Source organism: Silene latifolia, chromosome 1 (assembly GCF_048544455.1).
Source record: "Silene latifolia isolate original U9 population chromosome 1, ASM4854445v1, whole genome shotgun sequence".
Lineage (NCBI taxonomy): Eukaryota > Viridiplantae > Streptophyta > Magnoliopsida > Caryophyllales > Caryophyllaceae > Silene > Silene latifolia.
Genome location: NC_133526.1, coordinates 10536647 through 10561793, shown reverse-complemented (window position 1 = coordinate 10561793; position 25147 = coordinate 10536647). Strand labels below are relative to the sequence as shown.

The 25147-nt window shown below is 36.7% G+C and overlaps 2 protein-coding genes across 2 annotated transcripts; both read right to left on the bottom strand.

The window, feature by feature from the left end:
* Nucleotides 1-375: 375 nt before the first annotated feature.
* LOC141598262 (ubiquitin carboxyl-terminal hydrolase 24-like) lies at nt 376-11001 on the bottom strand. Its single transcript, XM_074418092.1, has 7 exons — nt 10694-11001; nt 7848-8510; nt 7568-7755; nt 6142-6389; nt 3540-3685; nt 2171-2347; nt 376-981 (listed from the first exon to the last, which is right to left on the bottom strand). Exons 1-7 carry the CDS (start codon nt 10706-10708, stop codon nt 784-786), a joined length of 1635 nt encoding a protein of 544 aa, XP_074274193.1. The 5' UTR covers nt 10709-11001; the 3' UTR covers nt 376-783.
* Nucleotides 11002-12190: 1189 nt separating this feature from the next.
* Nucleotides 12191-23260, bottom strand: LOC141598248 (ubiquitin carboxyl-terminal hydrolase 24-like). The gene is made up of 7 exons (XM_074418087.1): nt 22929-23260; nt 20060-20722; nt 19779-19966; nt 18297-18544; nt 15182-15327; nt 13981-14157; nt 12191-12885 (listed from the first exon to the last, which is right to left on the bottom strand). The coding sequence occupies exons 1-7, from the start codon at nt 22941-22943 to the stop codon at nt 12688-12690; spliced, it is 1635 nt and encodes a 544-aa protein (XP_074274188.1). The 5' UTR covers nt 22944-23260; the 3' UTR covers nt 12191-12687.
* Nucleotides 23261-25147: the final 1887 nt, after the last annotated feature.

Here is a 25147-nt window from a genome sequence, read left to right as displayed (position 1 = left end):
TAAATATTAACTCATTGTTTGGATAAAAAAAAAATTGACGGAAATGATCCTCTTTATTGTTTCTGTTTTGTACCACGGTTTATAAGTACCAACTCCGAGAGTTGCATAAATACATAATACATCTAGTATCCAATATCTCGTGTTTTGAAGGAGAAATAATTTGCCTTGTAAAATTTTAAGAGGGAAATGAAGGCTAAGCCGAAAATTTTACTGTATGGTAAACCTTAGTATCGTACTCAGTAGTCAGTAGAATGCGTATGACAGGGCAAGGAAAAAAAAGGGTGCCACGTTCTAGTCCAAATTTTGCATCTTCCTAAATAATATTGGAATCTCCATACTGTAAAAGATTAGCTTCAATCAGTGACATTGTTCAGGAGATGAAGCATATAACCCTTCATTCAAGCATATGCTATCAGAGATTAGCTTACAATATCCAACCACACCCGTAACTCCCATCTACAAGCGTGTTGATTTCAAAGACTCGTAATTTTAACATCTGATATACTTCCCGAATGCTATATCATGGAGGATCATATGTTCCATTTAGTGTTATCCTCGCCTGTTTAACACATCAACTGAAAAAAAGGGGTAATGTGTATTTGTTGATGTGCCAAACGGAAAGGGTCGGCATGGGATAGTAGAAGATGAACAAATGAGACGGATGATCTGATCCTCACTCATTACTGAGGAAGTCAGCTAATCTGACCCTCGCGTCCTGACTCCTGGCTAATATGGTCAAAGAGGATCTGGCCCAAAAGTTAACGTGAGTCCATCTTCGGCACATCAACTACACTTAACTTGCTTGTAGAAAAGTACATATGCCTGATCATGTAAGACCTTGTTTGTTGGTATAGCAGTGACAGATGCATCATCAAACCGTAACCATCTACCATTAGCATGACGGGCATCAGCAGTATAATGGCCCTTTGAAGGGTTTTTTCCGTGATGAGTGATTGTAGCAACAAGCTCGTACTTTCTTCCCTGAAAGAAAAAGCACAACAAAATTTAACAGTTTCTCTTTGGCAATTGTAACAGAGAACTGGGTCACATTAAGGAACGCCAAAGCTCATACTAGGGATGGGGCTGTAACAATATTTAAAACTAGAAGTTTTGGAAACCATACTGATCATACTTGAAATGAAAGCGAAAAAAGGCAAGGAAACAGATTATCTTAAGAGAGAAAATCGAGTTTCCTCGTAGTTTCACCTACTGTTCTGAAAGAAATACCGAATATAGCGAACGTTTCAGAACTCAAAGATCCCCTTAAATCAGGTAAACCCCGTTAATAACATAGCTTAAAGGGTCTAATTCTCTCAAGTCATCACAACAGCATCTGAACAAGAGGTTGAAATATAGCACTATATTCATCCTTCTCTGAATGTTGAAATATTGTATTATACGGAGTATCATTCTTTTCCATTCTTTTCCATCAGGATGATTTACAAGTAGTTTTAAACAGAAAGCTGAAAGTATTTGTGTCTGGCAAAAATATAATCTTTATGAGATATACAGCAATCAAACATTTTTTTGAATAAGATGTTGGACAGGGAACTCAACATTAGCTGTCAACAAGTGTATTAGGTTACACACCGGCTATGTTACTCGGATTCCGCTCAAGGCTCATCTAACATGACCCGCACGTCTAAGTGTCAGACTCAGCTACTTTACTAAAATACTCATGTTTTCGGTTCAACATTAATATCCAAGGTCATACACATGTCCGAGTATCGAGTGTGGTCACAGTCTCACAGGTATGCCATTTATATGAAGAGTCGGAGTACAGGGCACAGAAACCGTCCCTCTTAAACCTCGCTGGAAGAATATAGTATCGAGTGTGGTCACAGGTATGCAAAATGAACTACAATATTTCATTCAGGACAGATTAAGCATTTTGCCAACTAGAACTAAAGCAAATGGAACATGCCTGTCATTTATAACATCGTTGGTGTCGGTAAGTCCTTGATTTCATTAGTTCCATTGATTAGTCTTTTAGGGTTTGTCCTAAATTATGAATTGGGGGGAAAAAGGGGTTTTACATATGGTAATTGGAGTTTATGTGATTGTTGTTAGGTAAAGAATTCGTAGAGAAGCCGTTCTAGATTGCTTTGAAATATCAGCTTAATGAATAAAAATCCACACGGAAGGCAAGTAAAGCGTTGGTAATACTTACCTCATTCACAGGTGAGACAAGAAGCTCACGGCCTAACACCAATTCAAGCGGGAAACGAACAGGCTTATGCAGTTTGGTGCTTCCTTGGCTCCCATAGCTGAAACGCATCAAGTGCAGTATCATAATCTTCGAAAGAGTTTGTATCTTTATAGATTTGCTAGCACTCACAACTCCCGCCTATATTTTGCATTGAAATCAGTTAGCTACCATATCAATAAACAATCGGTCTCATGAAAGATGGTATGGGATGATCAACTTTGACCCTTCACCGTGGCTACATGTCACATGTCCGACATCCCAACACTACACAACACTTCAACACTTCATCTTAGGCCAATAACACGAAACATCTTCACAAAAGAGACAAGCCGCTAGATTCCAATCAAGTCTTCCCAATTGTTATTAGGGAAACTTTCCTCATCAGATTGTCCAAAATATTATAATTTTTTATCCTCAACAAACCCAATTGACATCACCATTTTATACCCTTACCCCACTTACTATGCTTTGGCACAAAAAACTGGTCCAGATTGAAACAGAATCTATTGAATGGAAAGAGGGAGTATCACATAGAGAAGTACGTTAGTGGAAAAAAATGAGTGCCAAAACGGTGGTGCATCATTTGATAAAATCATGGAAAGTATGTCATAAGATTGATACAATACTATAGGAAGCCATATTCTCTACTCAATACAGCCCTCCCAAAGTATATCTATATTACAGATTATTCTCAATCGTATGGCAACCCAAAAACGTTCATGTAAATTGTAAAAGGGAACCACAGTCAAAGGTAAGGAGGGCGAAAGGAAGCATAAACACAAAACACAGGAGGAAAACATCTACTAAGTGTATTGGACCGGAATCCATCACAGAATCCATCATATCCGGGACGGTTGTGCTCGCTTTATAATGAATTAAATTATTGGTAGAGAACCTATTCAACCTTTCCGGGAAGGCTTGCCCCAAAAGGGCAAGGGTTTTGCAAAAGTAGTGGATTGTACAGTTCGTCGGCGAGCTTTATTATGTACATATAAAATCAGTTTAGATACAACACAACAAAATAAAATATAACAAGAGCAGAGATATAAGGTGACATTTTCATTCATTATTTTTAATTAAATTAGCAGTCATATATTTTAATTTCATAACTGGTAGTGTGCACCAGAAACTAGCCAACATTCAAGAAACAGAAGCAGATTACCACATTATAGCAACATGATCACAAGACAATCAAAAATTAAATGGTATTACTGTTGTGGGCAGACAATGAAGTTCATTTTTGAAACTGAAACCTAAAAAATATTCAAGTATAAGACTAGTGAGACCATGCAGCTCAAGGATCATCCAAGATAGCAGGTTTACAGTTTACCTTCCCAGTATTTGATGCTCGGTACCCTTCAAGTGTCTCGGGTGCAGAAAATAATCGAAGGGCATCCTCAATTGTGACCACAGACTGAGAGAAAATGTCTAGATGAAGTAAGAGGTACGGTTGGATAGTTTCAGAATCCTTGTTTCCTGCTCGGCACAACCCCAGTAGATTAGAAGCATGGAAAAAACAAGATTTTATGCTTGTAGAAATGGTTGAAAAACAGTTTTAGAGTAGAAACCTAAGTTTCGATGATACCACCAAGACAACTGAAGACAGTAACTGAAACAAACAGAAGTTATTTCATGCAGAAGTGGATTACAGCCATTAATCATGTTTTTGGTCTAAAATGAAGTATCCGAATGTCCTACCCGTGTCCGAGTATCCGACACGGGTACGCGAGGTTATATTGAAGAGTCCGAGCAACATAGCTTTTTTATGCAGAAGGTTTTAAAATTTTGACTTCTAAACAGTAATGTGGAAAATCTTCAAGGGAAGGGAGTATTTGAATATCGACGGCAGCTAAGGTTTTAAAAGTTTGACTTCTAAACAGTAATATCAGATTACCACATTATAGCAACATGGTGTATCACCATTCAAACATATTGATATCGAAGTTTTTTATGTACAAATAGTCTAAACTGATTAACTGAACTTAAAACAAAATTAAGAATTACAGATTCAAGCCCAAATGTGAAATATCTTCACATACCATACATAACGATATAAGAACACCAAAAACCTACAAATACACAATAACAGCAACATAACCACTAAGCTGCAAAACCACACTACCCAAAAATAACAGCTCCCGGGAGTGAAAGACAGCACACTGCCATGGCCTCTGTTATCATCTGAGGCACTAGAACAGCAAATCTGAAAGCCGTTAAGGACTTAAGGTTCTAAACCATTGGGATTTGGGATAAATGTGAAGTCTCAACACTACCGACCATGGCGTTAAATCTTGACCACAACTCATTGTGAACGAGTTATCAAGATTATGAGCATCATCATGACCACAATTTGAAGTAGTATAGGCCGCATTTAACAACCACCGAGGTAAGGCCACACCAACTAATTATAGGATTATCATATTAAACTAAGTTTTAGTACCATGCTACTGACGATTTTTCCAAATTATATTCCATCCAAAGATGCATAATAGGTTGAACTACTATAGGGCACCATACATAAAATTCTCATATATGAAGTGAACTCCTTGGTCGAACAACCACGAACTCTCAGTGCTATTAGGCTCTGCTCAGTCTCACTCTCAACTTTAACTAGATAGATAGCAACACATGGTCCATACTCCCAACATGAAACAAGTTAAATAGTGAAAAGTGGAAGGTCATAGAACATAAGTACATAACAGTGTATTGAACTATATATCTTGGAATCGGAGATGTAAGTAAAAACGGAAAAAAGTAATAAAAACAAGGAAAAACTGATAATAACAGCCCTATTATATCGTATCACTTTTTAGAAATAACTACCTAATATTAAAAAAAAAAAAAAAAAAAAAAAAACTTTGAAACTTGCTACCTAATAAATTCCTTATACTTTACAATTGCTACTAAAATGTTTTTTCAATTAATTTTGTTTTACAAAATCCAGCGACTTTTTAAAATCTCCTCCAACTAATTTTCATTTATCCTCTAAATTCCCCTATAATAGGTCACTAATCGTCATCATCCTCCATCTTCTCTATTGTTCATCTTCTTTTTTTCTTTACCCAAATTTAACAACGAAATTTTAAAAGTAACTCTCTGCTCCTAAATATTCTCCAAGCTTCATCTTCTCTCTTAATCTTTCATTATTTTCATCATCTTCATCGTTCTTTTCCGAAAAGAAAAAAAACGAGTATTTTTTTTCATTAATCCAAAAAAAAAGTACCCAAAAAAATCACACTTTCTCAAATCCAATTATTTCCCTTATCTATGAAACATACAGTTAGTGAAAATTGCTTTGTCCATTACATCAATTAACCAACATAACAAACTTGAAAAAGAAACCAAAGTATTGGTTCTACGTAATTTTAAATTAAGATTTCGGTCATTTCGAAGATGGAAAACGTTTTTGAGTAGGTCCCAAATTCGGGGGTTGACAAGAGGTTAGATTTTAAGCAACAAAAATTTCTGAAATTTGGGGAAACTTGTTGAAATTAATTAGTTTTGTGAAAATGTGGAAGATGTAAACGAGAAGGACAGAAGAGGAGGATGATGACAACTTGTAATTAATGGGAAAATTAGAGGGTATATGGGTCTTTTGCTTCTTTTTTTCGCCTGAAGTCACTTATGGTAGCAATTTGTAAAATGTTGAACCTACTAAATATTAAATTTTGAAACTTTTTACGATAAGTAGTTATATGTAAAAAGTGAGTATAATAGGCAGTTATTACCACGAGTATTTGATTTTCTTATGCTGTCCTATTTGGGCTACTCTGTACTGTAGGGCCAAGCCTTTCACATAACCAGAGATACTTACACAGTGTGCATTAAAAGCTGGACGTGCTTAAGCAAGTAAAATACGTATAAAGAAATCACCCCAAGAACGGCCATTACAAAGCAACAAACACATGAGAGTAATACACGGTATCACTTACCTTTTGCCTTCACAACACTTTTCAACTTTCCACCAAATATTGCACTTAATTCTGATTGGACAAAGCTTTGAGTTCTAGTCACAGCTGATTTGTTCTTAGGACCAACAGTCTCCCACTCATCATCATCCGATGACGACACAAGAGATGACTTATTCCCACCAACACCAGAAAACTGACCACCAAGCTTGAGCAGTTCATCATGCAATCGGTCCATCATAAAGCTTAAGAATTCCTGAGCATCCTCTTGCCTGCATGATAATTATATATCAGTTATTGGGTTTTAGAAAGCCAAAACCATAAATGTCTTTGAACAGTTATTGCAGACAGAAAACAACCAAGTAACTATGCTAGCCAAGGAAGACAATATGTATCACTGAGATTAACTAAGCAACAAAACAAGGGGTCACTTACAATTAGGTAATTAAATTGATAAACCTGCTAAACAAAAGACACAAATAGCAGACAATGCCCCCAAAATGGTGATAATATAGTGGCTCAGACAAAACATCTTTGCCATACTTTTCTCTTAATATCCATTATAGTAGCAACTTCAAACTCATTTCTGGTTATTTTTGTTCGCATGTTCCTATATGAAGTGTAACTGAGGGTCATCACCAATGACAAGCAAGTATTCTATTTTGGATATCAGGTGGATCAGATGTGAGAAATTGCATATCAAAGGCATAATTTTTTCGCAAACATGATGTGCACCACATGCATAAAAATAGTCACAAAAGAAAACAGGAAATAGGCGGTGGAGGAAGAAGGTGGTGTGATACTCAGGATAGAAAAAGGCGTAATGGGTTCCCCGTTCCATCAGTCTTTTCTGAGCTCTGCTTTAGTTCATTTCATCTGACAAGAATTGGAAAATGGAAATACAGATTTCTGGAATAGAGAAGAGCACTTCACCAATACACTAATGGGCTTACTGCTAATCAATACCACTTTCCTTGCACACAGGATATATGGGACACAAGTACAACTAGAATAATGCACATGGATTTCAAACATACTTCAAAATTGTTTCCATGAAACTATCATATATTCTTCATTTTTCAAATGCATGAGATTAACAAAGCACATAATGACATAGCCCAGATAAAATTTTGCATTAAGGCCTTCTACGACTACAAATACAGCAACTGAAACAAGGCAACACATAAAACTCATTTCTACAAATCAGGAGCTATTTTACAACTTACACGAGATTCAACTGCAGTCATTTTTCATGTCATTTGTTTATGAAACAGTGGTGAAAGAACAATATCTACAACCAATATAAGACTAGTGGCCTAGTAGATACCACACTGACCAATATGAAAAGGTTTAAGGTTCCTAGAAAAAAGTAATTGGCTGAAATCCTGAATAAGGAGCCACTGCACTAGAGATTAAAGAACGTTAGAAGTAATTTAAAAGAAATAGAAACCTTGTCCTGCCAGAGAAACCACTTGGCACGTCTGGAGTAAAGTTCTTCACGACATCTTCAAACATAGCAGGGCTGAAAGGCCTACCCATCTCTATATCTGTTGGGTCTTTCTTCCTTGAGTTTGAATTAGGGGGCATGTCAAACTCTGATAGAAAATCCACAAATGCAATCAATGTTGGATAGTCAACCTAGACATGTAATTGGCAAACATGAGGAAACATCAGTACTACAAAGCACAAGAATCCATGGTAACTTCATATGAATACAATCCAAAACATACCTTAGAAATTTCACGAGTTCTGAGTTCCTGCAACAGTTTTACAAATGGGGAACAAGATAAAAGTGCCTGTAATGTCGCATTTAGGAAACATAAATTCCCGGCATTGATCAGGCCACGAGGAAGCAATTGGCAAGAAGAAGAAATGACGCCATTTGACCCTTTTTTCCCATCATATTGAGCAGGCACAAACATGGGTGACTCATTATGAACACCATTAGGATATGAATTCTTTGACCTGGAATCCGGACCAACTTTGGGAGTACTTATCAATGGTTGCAGAAGAGCGGCTCCACAATTATTCGACAGGCACAATGAAGACACGTCAGGACTAACAGTTTTTTTAGCCAGAACATCGTTACTCAGCGAACTGCAATGTTTGGGACCATCAACACTTCCATTTTCTTTGGGTTTACTTTCAACACCTTTTATGATGGGCTTTTTCCCCACCAAATCAGTGTCTTTCTTAACTGAATTTGCAAACTTCACAGATGAAGCAAGTATATTACCAGTTCCACTGCCTGGGACACTCAATACTTCCCCTACAACCAGGGGCAATGAACCAAATTGGATTTCTGTCTTGTGCACAGGTACTTGAATATTCTCAGATGATTTGTTTTGCAACGACTTTATCTCGTCTGCAGTGAATGATCCGAAGAGTATTACCTGTTATTCATGACAATCAAGATGAGATAAATCCAATTCTTAAACAGAGCAACACCCCGGATCCCTCATACACACTTCAACACCTTACATGCACTCGTAATTGTTGTAGAAGCATAGTCATGAATTTAGATAACTCCGCAAATAAACTCGACATTTTGTTTATATAGAAGTTCCAATATCATTGTTCCACACATATAAGAACTCCAACAAAGACCACGAAAACAATAGAATACTATGCCCTCTTCTCAACTCTCAACACACAGCATTTATCACAAACTTAATATACTGCAGCTTCAATCTTTCCCACTCTTTAGAAAAGAAAAAAACAGATTTGTAGAAACAAAGGAGAAAAGTATAGTTTGAGAAGATGCAACCCACACTGAGACAATGGGGTCTGAAGGCGACGAGGCGTAAGGCGCAAGACACGCGCCTTAGCAACATGAGGCGCAGTGATTTTTCAAACGAACATGTATATTTATAAGTTTTTGGTGAAACAACAGTAGTCCCGTTTTTGTTTTTAAAGAGAGCTAACATGGGAATAAGTTAAAATTTTGAACATGGAAGAAAAGAAAAGGTAAAATAATAGAATTAGAAAAAGAATTGGAATTGCATAGTAATGTGCCTTATAGGTACCACGAAGAGGCAATTTGGCTAGCGCCTTGCGCCTAGGCGTGCCTCACACCCACTTTTTTTAGCTAAGGAGAAAATAATGCACCCATTCGCCAACCAGTCCACATACCTCTACAATAGAATCAATCCATGAGCCAATACATTAGAGAGTCTAACAAAAAAAATTAACAACTCATAACACAAAATAACCTTAAGGGAGGGAAGCTAAGCAACATAAAAACATTTACAACTTCTCCCGCGACACATCAACTTCATACTAAAAAAAAATAGCAAAAAAATCAAACTGTTTGTCAGGTTCTAAGGGAGCACAAGTATATAAGCCCGCAAAATTCACTACAATAATCACGAGCAAAGTGTCCTAACACCTAACTAATCCTGGCCATAAAATACTACTCCATCCCTTAGCGTATGTTCCTCCCACTTTCCATTTTAGGGAAACATTATATGATCTTCCCACTTCTTTACAGTCCCCATATAGTAAACTTTTGGTTTCAAAAATACAAATTTATCCTTGTAGTCATTGCATAACTACAAAAATTACAATAACAAACCTAGTCTAAATTCTCAAAACCAATATAACTGATGACTAATGATACACATAATGATTAACCCAATTCCCTCCATTAGCCACCTCAACCCTACCCCTGACCACCATCCATCACCGACCTTAACCCTTGGTCTCAGACAACACCCATCTCCCCACCTCCCTCCCTCTCTCTCTACCTCTCCTCCTCTTCTCCCAAGTCCCAACACAAACGCCAATCACTCTCTCTCCTTAGACCTTAGTCTTTCCTATTGCTCGGCGATCACACCTCTATCTCCTTCTTACCCGTCACAATCGTGAGCATCGCCCAGGTAATGTTTGATTGAGGTGAGGTACGGCTAGAACAGATGGAGGGTTGCTGATGGTACCAATAGTGGATCAGGTATTGTTTAGTTGCGGTGAGATACGGTCAAAATAAACTTTCCTCCAGATGTTCAGGCAGTGGCACATTGTGGTTTCATGATGCATTTCAAATACAATGTACAATTTAACTTCTATCACACATATTCCTCTCGAACCAAATTACCCCATCTACATTACACGGTCTAAGAACCGTGAGGAATTTACAAATGAAATCATGTGGCAATTAAAGATATGAACTTTACACATTACGAAATGTATAAACTTGGACATATTGCAGACATGCTCAATTCATTATCGCAACTTCCTTTAACGAAACCCTTGAGCGGCAATTAAAGGTACAACTTACACATTAGGAAAGGTATAAACTTGGCATACTACTCCGTACATCCACAAGACGTCCAAAGAGGAGTAACCTCACAAATTCTAAGAACTGGCAAATGGGCTCAAGCTATACTCTTTAAAACAACATCATTACATCGAAACACGCCGAATTAGACAGTGTTTCCCCCGCCGTGGGCAAATGCAGCTAGTAACACAACATTTTCATATCATTTCTATAAAAAAATATGGTGATTTTACTACAACCCACATAACAAAATAAGGGTACAAGTTGAAATTGGTAAAACGAACCCAGAAAAGAAGATACCTTAGAGGAGTCCATAGTGAAAGCAGTGAGAAACAAAGATAAGTAGAGAAGTGAAGAGAGTAATTGGTGAAGACATGAAAAGAGAAAATAACAAGAGATTGGTGTGTGTATACGGAGTATTGTTGAGCTTCAACTTTTTCCAACAAAGTGAGTGTGTTATTCTGGTATAATTCAATTGAATTGGGGAAGAACAAAGAAGGAGACTGCGAATTTAGGGTTAGGAGGAAGATAGAGAGAGAGAGAGAGAGAAAGGGGAGAGGGTTGTTCGTCCCTTCTCTATTGTGCAACTACGGAGACCCAAACATTTCACAAGGCCTCATTCTAATTGCTCCGAATTAGTCTGGGCCAAAGTCCGATCCGACCTGACTCGGCAAAACGGATCCGACTTGCCCGATATAAGATCCGTCTGTTACCCGATAATATATTAACGTTTTCTAGCCAAATATCTCATATATTGAAGGAGAAATAATTTGCCATGTAACAGAAAAATGAAGGCTAAGGCCTAGACTTAGCAAACGGGTCAATCCGGTCGGGTCAGTTCGGATCAGGTCAATTTCCGGTTTGCTGGCTTCGGATTTGGGTCATTTTCGTGTTAACTATTATCGAATTATTCATTGATAATAATCAGTTTGCAACAATAAACATTCGGGTCGGGTTATAGTGGTCGGATCAATTCGGGTTTTGGGTCACTCGGACCTTGAGTTCGGGTTTCGGGTTGGGTCTACTAAGGTCTTGTTTTTTCCGGCTGAAAGGAGCTAAACTCAATAAGGCTGAACTAAATTCAAGTAAGAGTTAATTTGTGAAGAAATGAGTTAAACTGAATTGATTATAATTTATAACTGAACTAAACTAAAATGTGCCAAAATTAAGGCAGAAAGGGAATTGTATCTATAGGGGTCAATATACTCAAATCTAACTAAGCTTATATATATATCGTTACGAGTTACATTGTAGTTTCTTGACCTCAATATTTTTGTGAAAAATATAACCGAGTTCCTATGTATTATTTCATATGAGTAGTAATATCGTAACTTTCTTAGCTCAACATTTATGTGACTGAGTTTGGAAAATTAACATCAAAACTTGTAAAATTTACAACAAAATTCAAAAACTTTATAATGAAGTTCACAGACATAAAGTTACTTGTACTTATTTGTACGTACAACTGTTGATACAATCCAATGACGAGTAAAATATACAAAAGTTATATAGAAAAAGACCCAAGTACGCGATTGACAAGATTAAAAAGCTTCCGGTTTTAAATAGGTAGCGAGAGTTTGTTTCATGCAAGACGCGTAGTTGTACAACGATTACATTATGCTCCATGAGTATAAACAAATGGGATGCATCAACATTACAAGACCGTTGTACTCGATACAACAATATACTTTGATGAATTGTGGGCAATAAAACTGTCGCAGGTAAACTGAAAATTTTACTCTAAATTACACCTTAATATCGTAGTTAGAAGAACGCATGAGTATGACATGGCTATTCTGAACAGGAACTTGGGCTTTACTCAGTAGTTTTTTTGTTAACACGGTAGCCAATAAACAAATTACCCTTGCGGTATGAAAAACGTGTGCTACGTACTAGTCCGAATTTTGTATCTTCCTACACAATAATGGAATCTACATAAAAGATTAGCTTACATCAGTGACATTGTTCATAAAGCATAACGGCCCAAGCACACGCCATCAGAGATTAGCTTACAACTTCCATCTTCGCCTGTAGCTCCCATCTCTACAAGCGTATTGATTTCAAAGACTCATAATTCACTCGTAATTTTAACACATCAACAACTGAAATAAATAAGAGGGAAATGCGTGTATGTTGATGTGCTAAAGGGAAAGGGCGGGCATGGGATAGTAGAAGACGAACAAATGATCCTCACTCATTACTGAGGAAGGCAACTAATCTGACCCTCCAGTCCTGGCAAATATGGTCAAAGAGGATCTGGCCCAAAAGTTAACATGAACCTATCTTCGGCCTCATCAACTACACTTAACTTGCTTGTAGAAAAGTACATATGCCTGATCATGTAAGACCTTGTTTGTTGGTATAGCAGTGACAGATGCATCATCAAACCGTAACCATTTACCATTAGCATGACGGGCATCAGCAGTATAATGGCCCTTCGAAGGGTTTCTTCCGTGATGAGTGATTGTAGCAACAAGTTCGTACTTTCTTCCCTGAGAGAAAATGCAAAACAAAATCTATCAGATTTTGTTTCCTAGGAGTACGTTTTCATTTCAACATATACTTGTTTCTCTTTGGCAATTGTAAGGAATGCAAAACCTCATACTAGGGACGGGGGAGTAATACTGAAAACGTGGTATCATTGTGTCACTGGCTACAGATACAATAAGATATTCGGACTTTTGGAAACTATACTGACCGTACTAGAATCCGATTTTCTGAATGTGAAAAAAAGACAAGGAAACAGATAATCTGAGGGAGTTTATCTTAAGAGAAAATCAAGTTTCCCGACAGTGTCACCTACTGTTCTGAAAGAAATACCGAATACAGCCAACGTTTCAGAACTCAAAGATCCCATTAAATCAGGTAAACCTCACTGATAAGTGATAACACAACTTAATGGGTCTAATTCTCTCATGGCATCACAATAGTATCTGAACAAGACGTTGAAATATAGCATTATATTCATCCATCTCCGGAGGTTGAAATATTTGTATTAGATTCATCCTTTTCCAACAGGATTTAACTTTTAAACAAAATACTGAAAATCATTTGTGTCTGGCTAAACTATAATCTTTTTTAGATATAAGGGGAATCAAACATGTTTTGAATAACATGTTGGACAGGGAACACAACATTAGCTGTCAACAAGAACTTTATTTGGTTAGGCACAGGTTATGTTACAAAGACTCCGTTCAAAACATCCAATATGACCCGCATGTCCAAGTGTCAGGCTGAGCTACTTTAATAAAATACTCATGTTTTTGTTTCAACATCAATGTCCAAGGTCGTACACAATAATTGGAGTATCGAGTGTGGTAACAGCCTCACAGGTATGCCAGTTATATGAAGAATTGGAGTACAGGGAACAGGAAACATCCCTCTGAGACCTCGCTGGAAGAATATAGTAATATATGTATGCAAAATGAACTACAATAATTCATGCAGGACAGATTAAGCATTTTGTCAACTAGAACTAATGCAAATGGAACATGCTTGTCAATTTGCCAATCTTAATGTCCTACAAATAAGCTTGAACGAAATAAAAGACCCACATGGAGGGCAAGCGAAGGGTTCGTAATACTTGCCTCATTCACAGGTGAGACAAGAAGCTCACGACCTAACACCAATTCAAGCGGGAATTGGACAGGCTTATGCAATTTGGTGCTTCCTTGGCTCCCATAGCTGAAGCGCATCAGGTGCAGTATCATAATCTTCGAAAGAGTTTGTATCTTTATAGATTTGCTAGCACTCACAACTCCCGCCTATATTTTGCATTAAAATCAGTTAGCTACCATATCAATAAACAATCCATCACAGACTTGCCCGCCATATGGAAAACAAGGTGTGAATATGTGAATTGGGCCTGCGACAGATTTTCCATCGCTAAAATCATTTATATGTTGCAAGTTCACTGATCTGTCGCAAAAGCGTTTCCGTTCATAGCAAATTTCTGTTTGCGACAGGTTTTTGTCGCTAGTGACCTTTTCTTAGTAGTGTTCGAGCCTTTATCTCAACTACATGTCACATGTCCAACATCCCGACATGACACAACACTTCAACATCTCATTTAGGCCAATAACATGAAACATCTTCACAAAAGAGACATGTGGCCAGATTCCAATCAAGTCTTCCCAATTTTTATTAGGGAAATTTTTCCTCATCACATTGTCCAAAATAGTGTTATTTTTTTCCCTCAACAAACCCAATTGACATCACCTTTTTATAGCCCTTACCCCCCACATACTATGCTTTTGCAGAAAAAATTGGTCCAGATTGAAATGGAATGAATTGAATCGAAAGAGAGAGTTTCACATAGAGAACTAGAGAAGTACGTCAGTGAAGGAAAAGAGTGCCAAAACGGTGGTGCATCATTTGATAAAATCATGGAAAGTGTGTCATAAGAATATAAGATTGATACAATACAATAGGAAGCCATATTCTCTATTCAATACAAACCATTCAACTTATATTGGCAGAAATTTTAATGCTCAAGGTTAGCTCATGTAATTGGGAAACACAGCCAAAAGTAAAGAAGCCGCGGGGGGGGGGGGTGTTCTACTAGGTCTATTAGACTAGAATCCAACATATCGAAGACCCAATTCCACCTTTCCACGAAGGCTTGCCCCAAAAGGGGATGAGTATAACAAGAGAAGAGATATAAGGTGACATATAAAATTAATTTAGATAAAACACAACAAAATTAGCAGTCATAATATAACAAGAGAAGAGATATAAGGTGACATTTTCATTCATTATTTTAACTAAATTAGCAGGTTTACAGTTTACCTTCCCAGTATTTGATGCTCGGTACCCTTCAAGTGTCTCGGGTGCAGAGAATAATCGAAGGGCGTCCTCAATTCTGACCACAGACTCAGAGAAAATGTCCAGATGAAGTAAGAGGTATGGTTGGACAGTTGCAGAATCCTTGTTTCCTGCTCGGCACAACCACAGTAGATTAGAAGCATAGAAAAAACAAGATTTTATGCTTGTAGAAAAGGTTGAAAAACAGTTTAGAGTAGAAAAGTTTCATTGCTAACACAAAGACAACTGAAGCTAGTAACTGAAAAAAAAAACAGAAGTTATTTCATGCAGAAAGGGATGACAGCCATTAATCACACAGACAGGCAACCACACTCTTTTCTCCTACCTCAGAGCTCAAACAGGCACTGTAAATAAGGCAGTAAATAGAAATTACTTGCCACCAGTAAAGCAAGGAGTGCGAATGAAAAAATCGATAATTGCCTTAAATTTAATGCAGAGAGGGATTACAGCCATTAATCACAACAGACAGAGTTTAACCACACTCTTTTCTCCTACCTCATAGCTCAAACGGACACTATATATAAGGTAGTAAATAGAAATCACTTATTACCAGTAAAGCAAGGAGCACGGATGAAAATAATCGATCATTGCCTTAAATTTGAAAGGCATACATAATACAACCAATAAAATAGAATTCATAGGGCTCACTAATAAGCATTTGATTCGGAAACAGCTCTCAAAACATAGGTGTACCAAGGGGCAAGAACCTTGGAGGCCCTAAGTAATGTTATTGTACATTTAAGACATCTGGCTCAAGCACTGGAAAAAGGAGGAGCAGACAAGAAACAGCCAGAATAGTTCAACCTGAAAACTAATCAATCAAAAAATGGCTAGTTTCTTTCTTACTATCACAACTGTCCAGCGAGTCAGCATACACACCGGGTAGTCTACGCCTGTTTTAGTACTTGAATTTAGTCAGAGACCTTAACAAAAAGGAAGTAGCAGAAAAGGTCCGTGGTATTTCAATAGACATCCTAAATAAAACGAACTTATCTAAACAGATCAGAACCGATTTAAACTGATTTTTTTTCTTTTTAGTATGTGTAAGTGTAACTCGATCAAAACTATTTGAATATCAACGTCAACGAAAGTATGTGTCCAAATGACCAAATCAATCAAATGACACATGATGTATCAGCATTCAAAATATTGATATCAAAGTTTTTTAAGTACAAGTGGTCTAAACTAACTTGTAAAAAAATAGAAATTGCAGGATTAAGACCAAATGTCAAGTACTTTCACATACCATAAGAAAGAAAATAATAACACCAAAAACTTGCAAATACAAAAACAGCAACATAACCCCCAAGCTGCAAAAACACACTACCCACAAGTAGCAGGTCTCAAGAGTGAAAGACAGCACACTGCCATGGCCTTTGTAATCAACTGAGGCACTAGAACAGTAAATCTGAAGGCCATTAGGGACTTGAAGTTCTAAACCATTGGGATTTGCAATAAATGTGAAAGTCTCAACACTACCGACAATGGTATTAAATCTTGACCACTACACATAGTGACCAAGTTATCAAGATTATGAGCGTCACCATGAGCACGATTTGAAGCAGTATCAGCCGCATTTATGACTCAACAACTGAGGTAAGGCCACGCCAACTAATTACAAGACTAAGTCTCATATTAAACCAAGATTAGTACCATGAAACTGACAATTTTTCAAAATTATATCCCATCCTAAGACGCACATTAGGTTGAACTGCTACAGGCCATACATAGAATTCTCATATGTGAAGTGAATTCTTTGGTCAACAAACTCAGTGCGATTAGCTCAGTCCCGCCTTTCACTAAATAGAGAGCAACACATGGTCCCTACTCCTAACTCAAAACAAGTTAAATAGTGAAAATGGAAGGGCATAGACCCTAACAGTGTATTGAAGACCTATATATCTTGAAATCAGAGATGCAAGTAAAAACGGAAAAAAATGAATAAAAACAAGGAAAAAATTGATAGTAACAATCTATTATATATCACCTTACAAACAATTACCATATATAAAAAACTTTGAAACTTACTGCCTAATAAATTCATTACATTTACAAATTGCTACTAAAACAGAAATTTGATTAATTTTGTTTTGCAAAATCCGGCGACTTTTTAAAATCTCCTCCTCTAGTCTCCTACTAAATCTCATTTATCCCCGAAATTCCCCTATAATAGTTCATTACTCATTTAACTCCTTCATCTTCTCCCTCCATCTTCATCCTCCTCAATCTTCTCTCTTGTTCATCTGTATCCTCTTTCTTTACTCAAATTTCAAAAAGAAACTTTTTAAAGTAACCCTCGGCCCATAAATCTTCTCTATGCTTCATCTTCTTTCTTACTAATCTTTCATTATTCTCTTCCGAAAAAAAAAATATTTCATAAACCCTCAAAAAAAGTACCCAAAAAAATCAAACTTTCTCAAATCCAATTATTTCCCTTATCTATGAAACATTCAGTTAACCATATAACAAACTGGGAAAAGGAACCAAGAATTGGTTCTACGTAACTTTGAAGTTAGATTTTGGTCATTTCGAAGATGGAAAACGTGTTTGAGTAGGTCCCAAAATTCGGGGGTTGATGAGAGGTTAGAGCAACAAAAATTCTGAAATTTGAGGAAACTTGTTGAAATTGAAATTAATTAGGTTTGTGAAATGTGGAAGATGTAATAGAGAAGGATGAAAGAGGAGGATGATGATAAAGCTGTAATTAATGGAAAATTAAAGGGTATATCGGTCGTTTGCTTCTTTTTTTTCGCCTGAACACTTATGGTAGCAATTTCTAAAATGTAGAGCCTAGTAGGTAGTAAAATTTGAAATCTTTTATGCAAGTAGTTATATGTAAAAAGTGATATATAAAAGGTAATTATTACTAATTTTTCCTTAAAATATTTGATTTTCTTACGCTGTCCTAGTTGGGCTACTTTTGTTAGTTTTGTAGGCCAAGCCTTTCACATAAACTCCAAAGATACTTACGAAGTAAGGGTGCACCAAAAGCTTAATGTGCTTAGGCAAGTAAAATACGTACAACAACGGCCATTACAAAGCAACAAAACACATGAGAGTAATACACAATATCACTTACCTTTTGCCTTAACAACACTATTCAATTCTCCACCAAATATTGCACTTAATTCCGATGGGACGAAGCTTTGAGTTCTAGTCACAGCTGATTTGTTCTTAGGACCAACAGTCTCCCACTCATCATCATCCGATGACGACACAAGAGATGACTTATTCCCACCCATACCAGAAAACTGACCGCCAAGCTTGAGCAGTTCATCATGCAATCGGTCCATCATAAAGCTTAAGAATTCTTGAGCATCCTCTTGCCTGCATGATAATTATATATCAGTTATTATAGGGTTTTAGAAAGCCAAAACCAAAAATGTCTCTTAACAGTTATTACAGCCATAAAACAACAAAGTAACTATGCCAGCCAAGGAAGACAATATGTACCACTGAGCAACTAAGTAACAACGCAAGGGGTCACTTACAAATAGGTAATTCAATTGACAAACCTGATAAAGAAGAGACACAAATAACAGACGAAGCCCCCAAAATGGTGACAATAAAGTGGCTCACAGTCAGACAAAACATATTTACCATACTTTTCTCTTAACTTCCACTATAGTAACAAACTAGCAACTTCAAAGTTCAAACTCATATCCGATTATTTTTTTCGCATGCTCCTGCATGAAGTGTATCTGAGGTTCATCACCAATGACGAGCAAGTATTCTATTTTGGATATCAAGTAGAGCAGATGTGAGAAATTGCATATCAAAAGCATAATTTGTTTGGATAAACCATCGCAAACATGATATGCACCACATGCATAAAATAGTCACAAAAGAACAGAGGGAAATGGCAGTGGAGAAAAAGGTGGTGGTAGTCACTAGTCAGGATAGAAAAAGACGTGTCGGATTCCCCGCTCAGTCATACTTTCCCTGAGCTCCGCTTTAGTTCATCTGACAAGAATTGGATATACAGCTTTCTGCCTTTCTGGAAGTAAACTAGAGCACTTTACCAATACACTAATGGGTTTACTGCTAATAAATACTACTTTTCCTGCACACAGGATATGGGACACAACTACAACAAGAATAATGCACATGGATTTCAAACATACTTCAAAATTGTTTCTATTATTCTGTCATATATTCTTCATTTGTTACAAGCATGAGATTAACAAAGCATATACATAGCCCTGATAAATTCTTGCATTAAGGCCTTCTACAACTACACATAGTCACATAGAGAAACTGAAGCATGGCAAAACCTAAAACTCATTTCTACAAATTACAGGAGCTATTGTACAACTTGCACGAGATTCAACTGCAGTCATCTTTCATGTCATTTGTGTATGAGTTGCTGAAACTAGTTGGTGAAAGAACAATATCTACAACAAAGATAAGACTAGCGTTCTAGTAGATACGACACTGACCAATATGAAAAAGGTTTAAGCTACCAAGAACAAGGTAATTGGCTGAAATCCTGAATAAGGAGCCACTGCGCTAGAGTTCAAAGAACGTTACTCGTTAGAACTAATTTAAAAGAAATAGAAACCTTGTCCTGCCAGAGAAACCACTTGGCACATCTGGAGTAAAGTTCTTCACGACATCTTCAAACATAGCAGGGCTGAAAGGTCTACCAATCTCTATATCAGTTGAGTCTTTCTTCCTTGAGTTTGAATTAGGGGGCATGTCAAACTCTGATAGAAAATCCACAAATGCAATCAATGTTGGATAGTCAACCTAAACATGTAATTGGAAAACATGAGGACACGTCAGTCCAACTGAGCACAACATTCCAAAGATTGCTTCATATGTATACAACCCAAAACATACCTTAGAAATTTCACGAGTTCTGAGTTCCTGCAAAAGTTTTACAAATGGGGAACAGGATAAAAGTGCCTGTAATGTTGCATTTAGGAAACATAAATTCCCAGCATTGATCAGGCCACGGGGAAGCAAATCGCAAGCAGTAGTAATGAAGCCGTTTGACCCTTTTTTCCCATCATATTTAGCAGGCACAAACATGGGTGACTCATTATGGACACCATTTGGATATGAGATCTTGGGCCTTGAATCCAGATCAACTTTGGGAGTACTTATGGAAGGTTGCAGAAGAAAAGCTCCATAATTATTCGACAGGCACAATGAAGACAAGTCAGGACTAACAGCTCTTTTAGCCAGAACATCGTTACTCAGCGAACTGCAATTTTTGGGACCATCAACACTTCCATTTTCTTTGGGTTTACTTTCAACACCTTTTATGATGGGCTTTTTTCCCACCAAATCAGTGTCTTTCTTAACTGAATTTGCAAACTTTACAGATGAAGCAAGTGTTTTACCAGTTCCACTGCCTGGGACACTCGATACTTCCCCTACAACCAGGGGCAATGAACCAAATTGGATTTCTGTCTTGTGCACAGGCACTTGAATATTCTCAGATGCTTTGTTTTGCAAAGACTTTATCTCGTCTGCAGTGAATGATCCGAATAATATTACCTGTTATTCATGACAATTAAGATGAGATAAATCCAATTCTTAAACAGAGGAACACCCTGGATGCCTCATACACACTTCAACACCTTACATGCAATCGTAATTGTTTTAGAAGCATAATCATGAATTTAGATTACTCAGCAAATAAACTCGGTAACATTTTGTTTAAACAGAAGTTCCAATTTCATTGTTTCACTCCTACAAGACCTCCAACTAAGACCATGAAAACAATAGAGTAATAGACTACTATGCCCTCTTTTCAAGTCTCAACACATAGCATTTATCAGAAACTTAGTACAATGCAACTTCAATCTTTCCCACTCTTTAGAAAAAGAAAAAGAAAAAGAAAAAGAAAAAGAAAAAGGAAAAACTTTAGCAGGAACAATGAAGAAAAGTATAGCTTGAGAAGATGCGAGCCACACTGAGACGATGGGGTCTGAAGGCGACGAGGCGTAAGGCACAAGACACGCGCCTTACCAACACGAGGCATACTGATTTTGTAAACGAACATGTATATTTATAAGTTTTTAGTGAAACAATAGTCGCGCTTTTGTTTTTATAAAGAGGGCTAACACGTGGATAAGTGAAATTTCAGAATATGGAAGAAAACAGAAGGTAAAATAATAGAATTAGAATGGAATTGCATAGTAATGCGCCTCAGGCACCCCCGGTGAGGCAATTTCGCTGGCGCCTTGAGCCTAGGCGTGCCTCACACACACACACTTTTTAAGCTAAGGAGAAAACAATGCACGCATTCGTCGACCAGTCCACATATCTCAACATTAGAATCAATCCCCGAGCCAATACATTAGAGAATATAAGAAAAAAAGGTTACAACTCAAAACACAAACATAAAACTCAAGGGAAGAAAGCTATAAGCAACATTAAAACACTCACAAATTCTCCTGCGACACATCAACTTAATATGTAAAATATAATAATAAAAAAACCAGCAAAAAAAGCAAACATTTTGTCGGGTTCCAAGGGAGCTCAAGTATATAAGCCCACAAAATTCACTACAATCACGAGCAAAGTATTCTAATTAATCAGCAAAAAAAAATCAAACTTTTTGGAGGTGTTTAATTGTGGCGAGATATGGTCAAAATGTCAAAGTGGGAGGGGTGCGGTTGATGGTGGTTTAAGATGGTGCTTAGAAATGGTGATTCAAGTTTCGATTATTTGGTTTGTTTGGTTGAGGACCCATTTGCTCTCACTTGTTGAAACAAAATATTGATTCTAAAATTATTGTGCCCGGAAAATTTGGGAAGAACAAATAAAATGGGAGAGAGTAGTTCTTTCCAAAGAACAATGTGTTACAATGATGTCGTATTTATATTGGAGTATCTCGAACAAGTATAACCTTTATCTCTTCAGAAGCACCCTCGCATCAAGGTAACACAAGTTGATGTACGATACATAATCCAATTTATGGTCAAAATCTAAATATCCTGATTTTAAAACTTAAGAACAAAAGTAAACCTTACTTGAGATGTTCAAGGACATTGTAGTTTCATGATGCATTTCAAATACAATGTACTATCATTTGTTTACCTTTGATTTTGGCACAAAGACAAAGGAAAGAGGATGGACAAATTATTGGATGACAAGTGGATCAAATTGAGTGTGAAGGATCAAGTTACCCTTCAGAGGCATTCATAAAATGGAAAGGTAAACAATTGATTGAGATAACTGGAATCCAAGTAAACAAATGACGGGGACGGAGGGAGTAGAATTTAATTCCTCTGAAACCAAACTACTAGCCTCCCTCTCTATATTACAGTGTCTAGGACACCCTTCAATTCATCATCTCAACTCCCTTCTACGGACCCTTGAGTGGATATTACAAATCAAATTGCACGGCAATTAAAGGTACAACTCCTACATTACTAAAGGTATAAACTTGGCATATTACAGACACAATCCGTGGAGAAAGGAGTAACCTCACAAATTCTAAGAACTGGGAAATGGGGTCAAGCTATACTGTACATACTCTCTCAAACAACATCATTACATCAAAACACGCCGTATTACACCGTCTTTCCCATCAAGGACAAATGCTGCTAATAACATTGAATTTCATCCAATTTTACAAATCAAACACAACATTTTCATATCATTTCTTTAGAAATATGGCCATTTTAGCTTAACCCACATAACAAAATGAAAGGGTACAAGTTGAAATTGGTAAACAAACCCAGAAAAAACATACCTTAGAGGAGTCCATAGTGAAAGCAGTGAGAAACTAAGAAAAGAGGAGAAGTGAAGAGAAGGGTTGGTGAAGACATGAAAAGAAGAAGAGAAGAAGAAGGAAGAAACAAGAAAAGAGCATTTAACAAGAGAAAATTTGGTGTATAATTAGTGTTATGCTTAAACTCTTCTCCAACAAAGTAATTCAATTGAAAGAGGGATTCTGCGATTTTAGGTTTAGGAGGAGAAGGAGGAAGATAGAGAGGGGAAGGGTTCTTCGTCCCTCATTCCACAATACAATACCTCTTTAGGGGAGTTGGGATTGGGAAGTTTGGGACGAGTTCCTTTGGACTTGGGGGTTGGGACCTCCAAGTTAGACCGGGCATAATCCAACCCGAATCGATAAAATTAATTCAAGTCGCTTGATATTGGACCTGTTTATTAGACCTTGTAATAAATCGTGTCGTGTTGGGTTTGTGTTCGTGTCAGACGTAAACGGGTCAAGAATCCTCCAACCCAAATCCGACCCAATTAAATCTCGTGTCGTGTTTGTGTCGACCCGCTTACATAAATGAGTAATCAAACCTCGACTTTAACCCGTTAATTTCGTGTCTTGTTTTCGGGTCGTGTCATTGTTTGCCAATGTAACACCCCCTTCTTACCCGGCCAAGGTAATGGGAGGGTGTTATCATCTCGATTTTCCAAGGCGGTGAAATCGGAATTGCAATTAAGAAACTCTTTGTATAAATAACATGTTTAGTGAATTACAAATGAATGAATGACTGAATATTACAACTTACAAGTGATCTCTATACATGATGACTAATATCTATGCCAACTATAAGCTACTAAACGACTCGACTCCAACTCCGTGTCTCGGCCCATAATCTCGCGCTACCAAATACAACCTGTGAACAACTGCTCTTCATATAATCAAAAATATCATATGGAATAATACAGACCGCCTCAGAAAAGATGGTCTCTCACTAAGTTATTAAGATACCACTTTTGTCGTACAATAGAATCGGGAGTCGTAATGGATTCGTCAATCAGGCAGATCCATGAAAACTGTTGGGCCAATGTCACCGTAAGTGGCCTACTTGCTACGATTAGTCTATTGTCGATCATAAATCCTTCTTATTTGTTTTGCATGGGCTGACAATTAGTTCTTTGTAAGCAACTAGTTTTATACCCGTGCAAATAAATGCACGGGTCGTAACAACAGATGTTAAATGTTTAATATCGTAATAATATAAATTGTCCATAAAGACGGTATTGAATTTAATCGGGCCTCTTATTTATTGTTGTAACCACATATAATGAATTGAGCTTCTTTATTCAAATGTTAAATTCAAATGACGGTATTGAAATTGTAAATATGATATTGTTGATGCCTGATTACTAAATAAATATTTTTGTCTCATAATAATGCTTTGTAAGACTTGTGGTTTTTTTTAAGATAAGAAATTTAGTACTGGTACTTTTTTATAATCATTAAAATCTTTACCATATGTATTTTTTTTACCATATGTATTTTTTTTAACATTATAATTATATGAATCTTTTCAAATTTTGCTAAATTTTGTATATTTCTTAACATTATGAATTATAATTATATGAACGTGCTTTAATTCTTATCGAGACTTGCATTTTTTTTTGTATAAGAATGTTATTTGGATACCTATCAATAAGAAAGCCAGTACAAATAATTTGTAATTTTATTCATTTTGTAATTTTTTTTAATTGTTTTCATTCAGATGTATTCCTAACATTTTAGGAAAATATATATGTATAATATGTAATTATAAAAAAAGTTAAAACAAAAATTAAAATATCGTAAACAGTGGTTTGAAAAGGAGAAAAAGAAAAGCAAATCAAGTGAAATATAGGAGAGAGGGTAATTAAATGTGTAGGATTAACATGGCGGGGCTTACCTTAATTTTTTTTCTTTATAATCCTTAAAAACCATGGACCAATAGAAGAGCTTTATTGGCTTCAGCTTTTATAGATAAAGGATTCTTGATTACGATTGTACGGTACTTTGACCCCAAAAAAATAATCATTTTATGGTAAATAATTCCCAGTTTGCTGTACTAGTTTTAATAGTTTATTATAAATAATGACTACTTTATCGCATTTTGAAAAGAATAGCAATTTTTTTGTAAAATAAAATAGTCATTGTTTAACATAAAATTATCGCTATTTATCAAAAAGTGATTATTTATTTGTCATAGCATGTAG

Excerpts from the sequence above, each read along its gene's own strand:
- LOC141598262 (XM_074418092.1), bottom strand. Across the intron at positions 7,756-7,847 it reads GAACTCGTGAAATTTCTAAG|GTTGACTATCCAACATTGAT; the intron begins GTATGTTTTGGA and ends TTACATGTCTAG. Across the intron at positions 6,390-7,567 it reads GGTTTCTCTGGCAGGACAAG|GCAAGAGGATGCTCAGGAAT; the intron begins GTTTCTATTTCT and ends ATTATCATGCAG.
- LOC141598248 (XM_074418087.1), bottom strand. Across the intron at positions 18,545-19,778 it reads GGTTTCTCTGGCAGGACAAG|GCAAGAGGATGCTCAAGAAT; the intron begins GTTTCTATTTCT and ends ATTATCATGCAG. Across the intron at positions 14,158-15,181 it reads GAGCATCAAATACTGGGAAG|GCGGGAGTTGTGAGTGCTAG; the intron begins GTAAACTGTAAA and ends TGCAAAATATAG.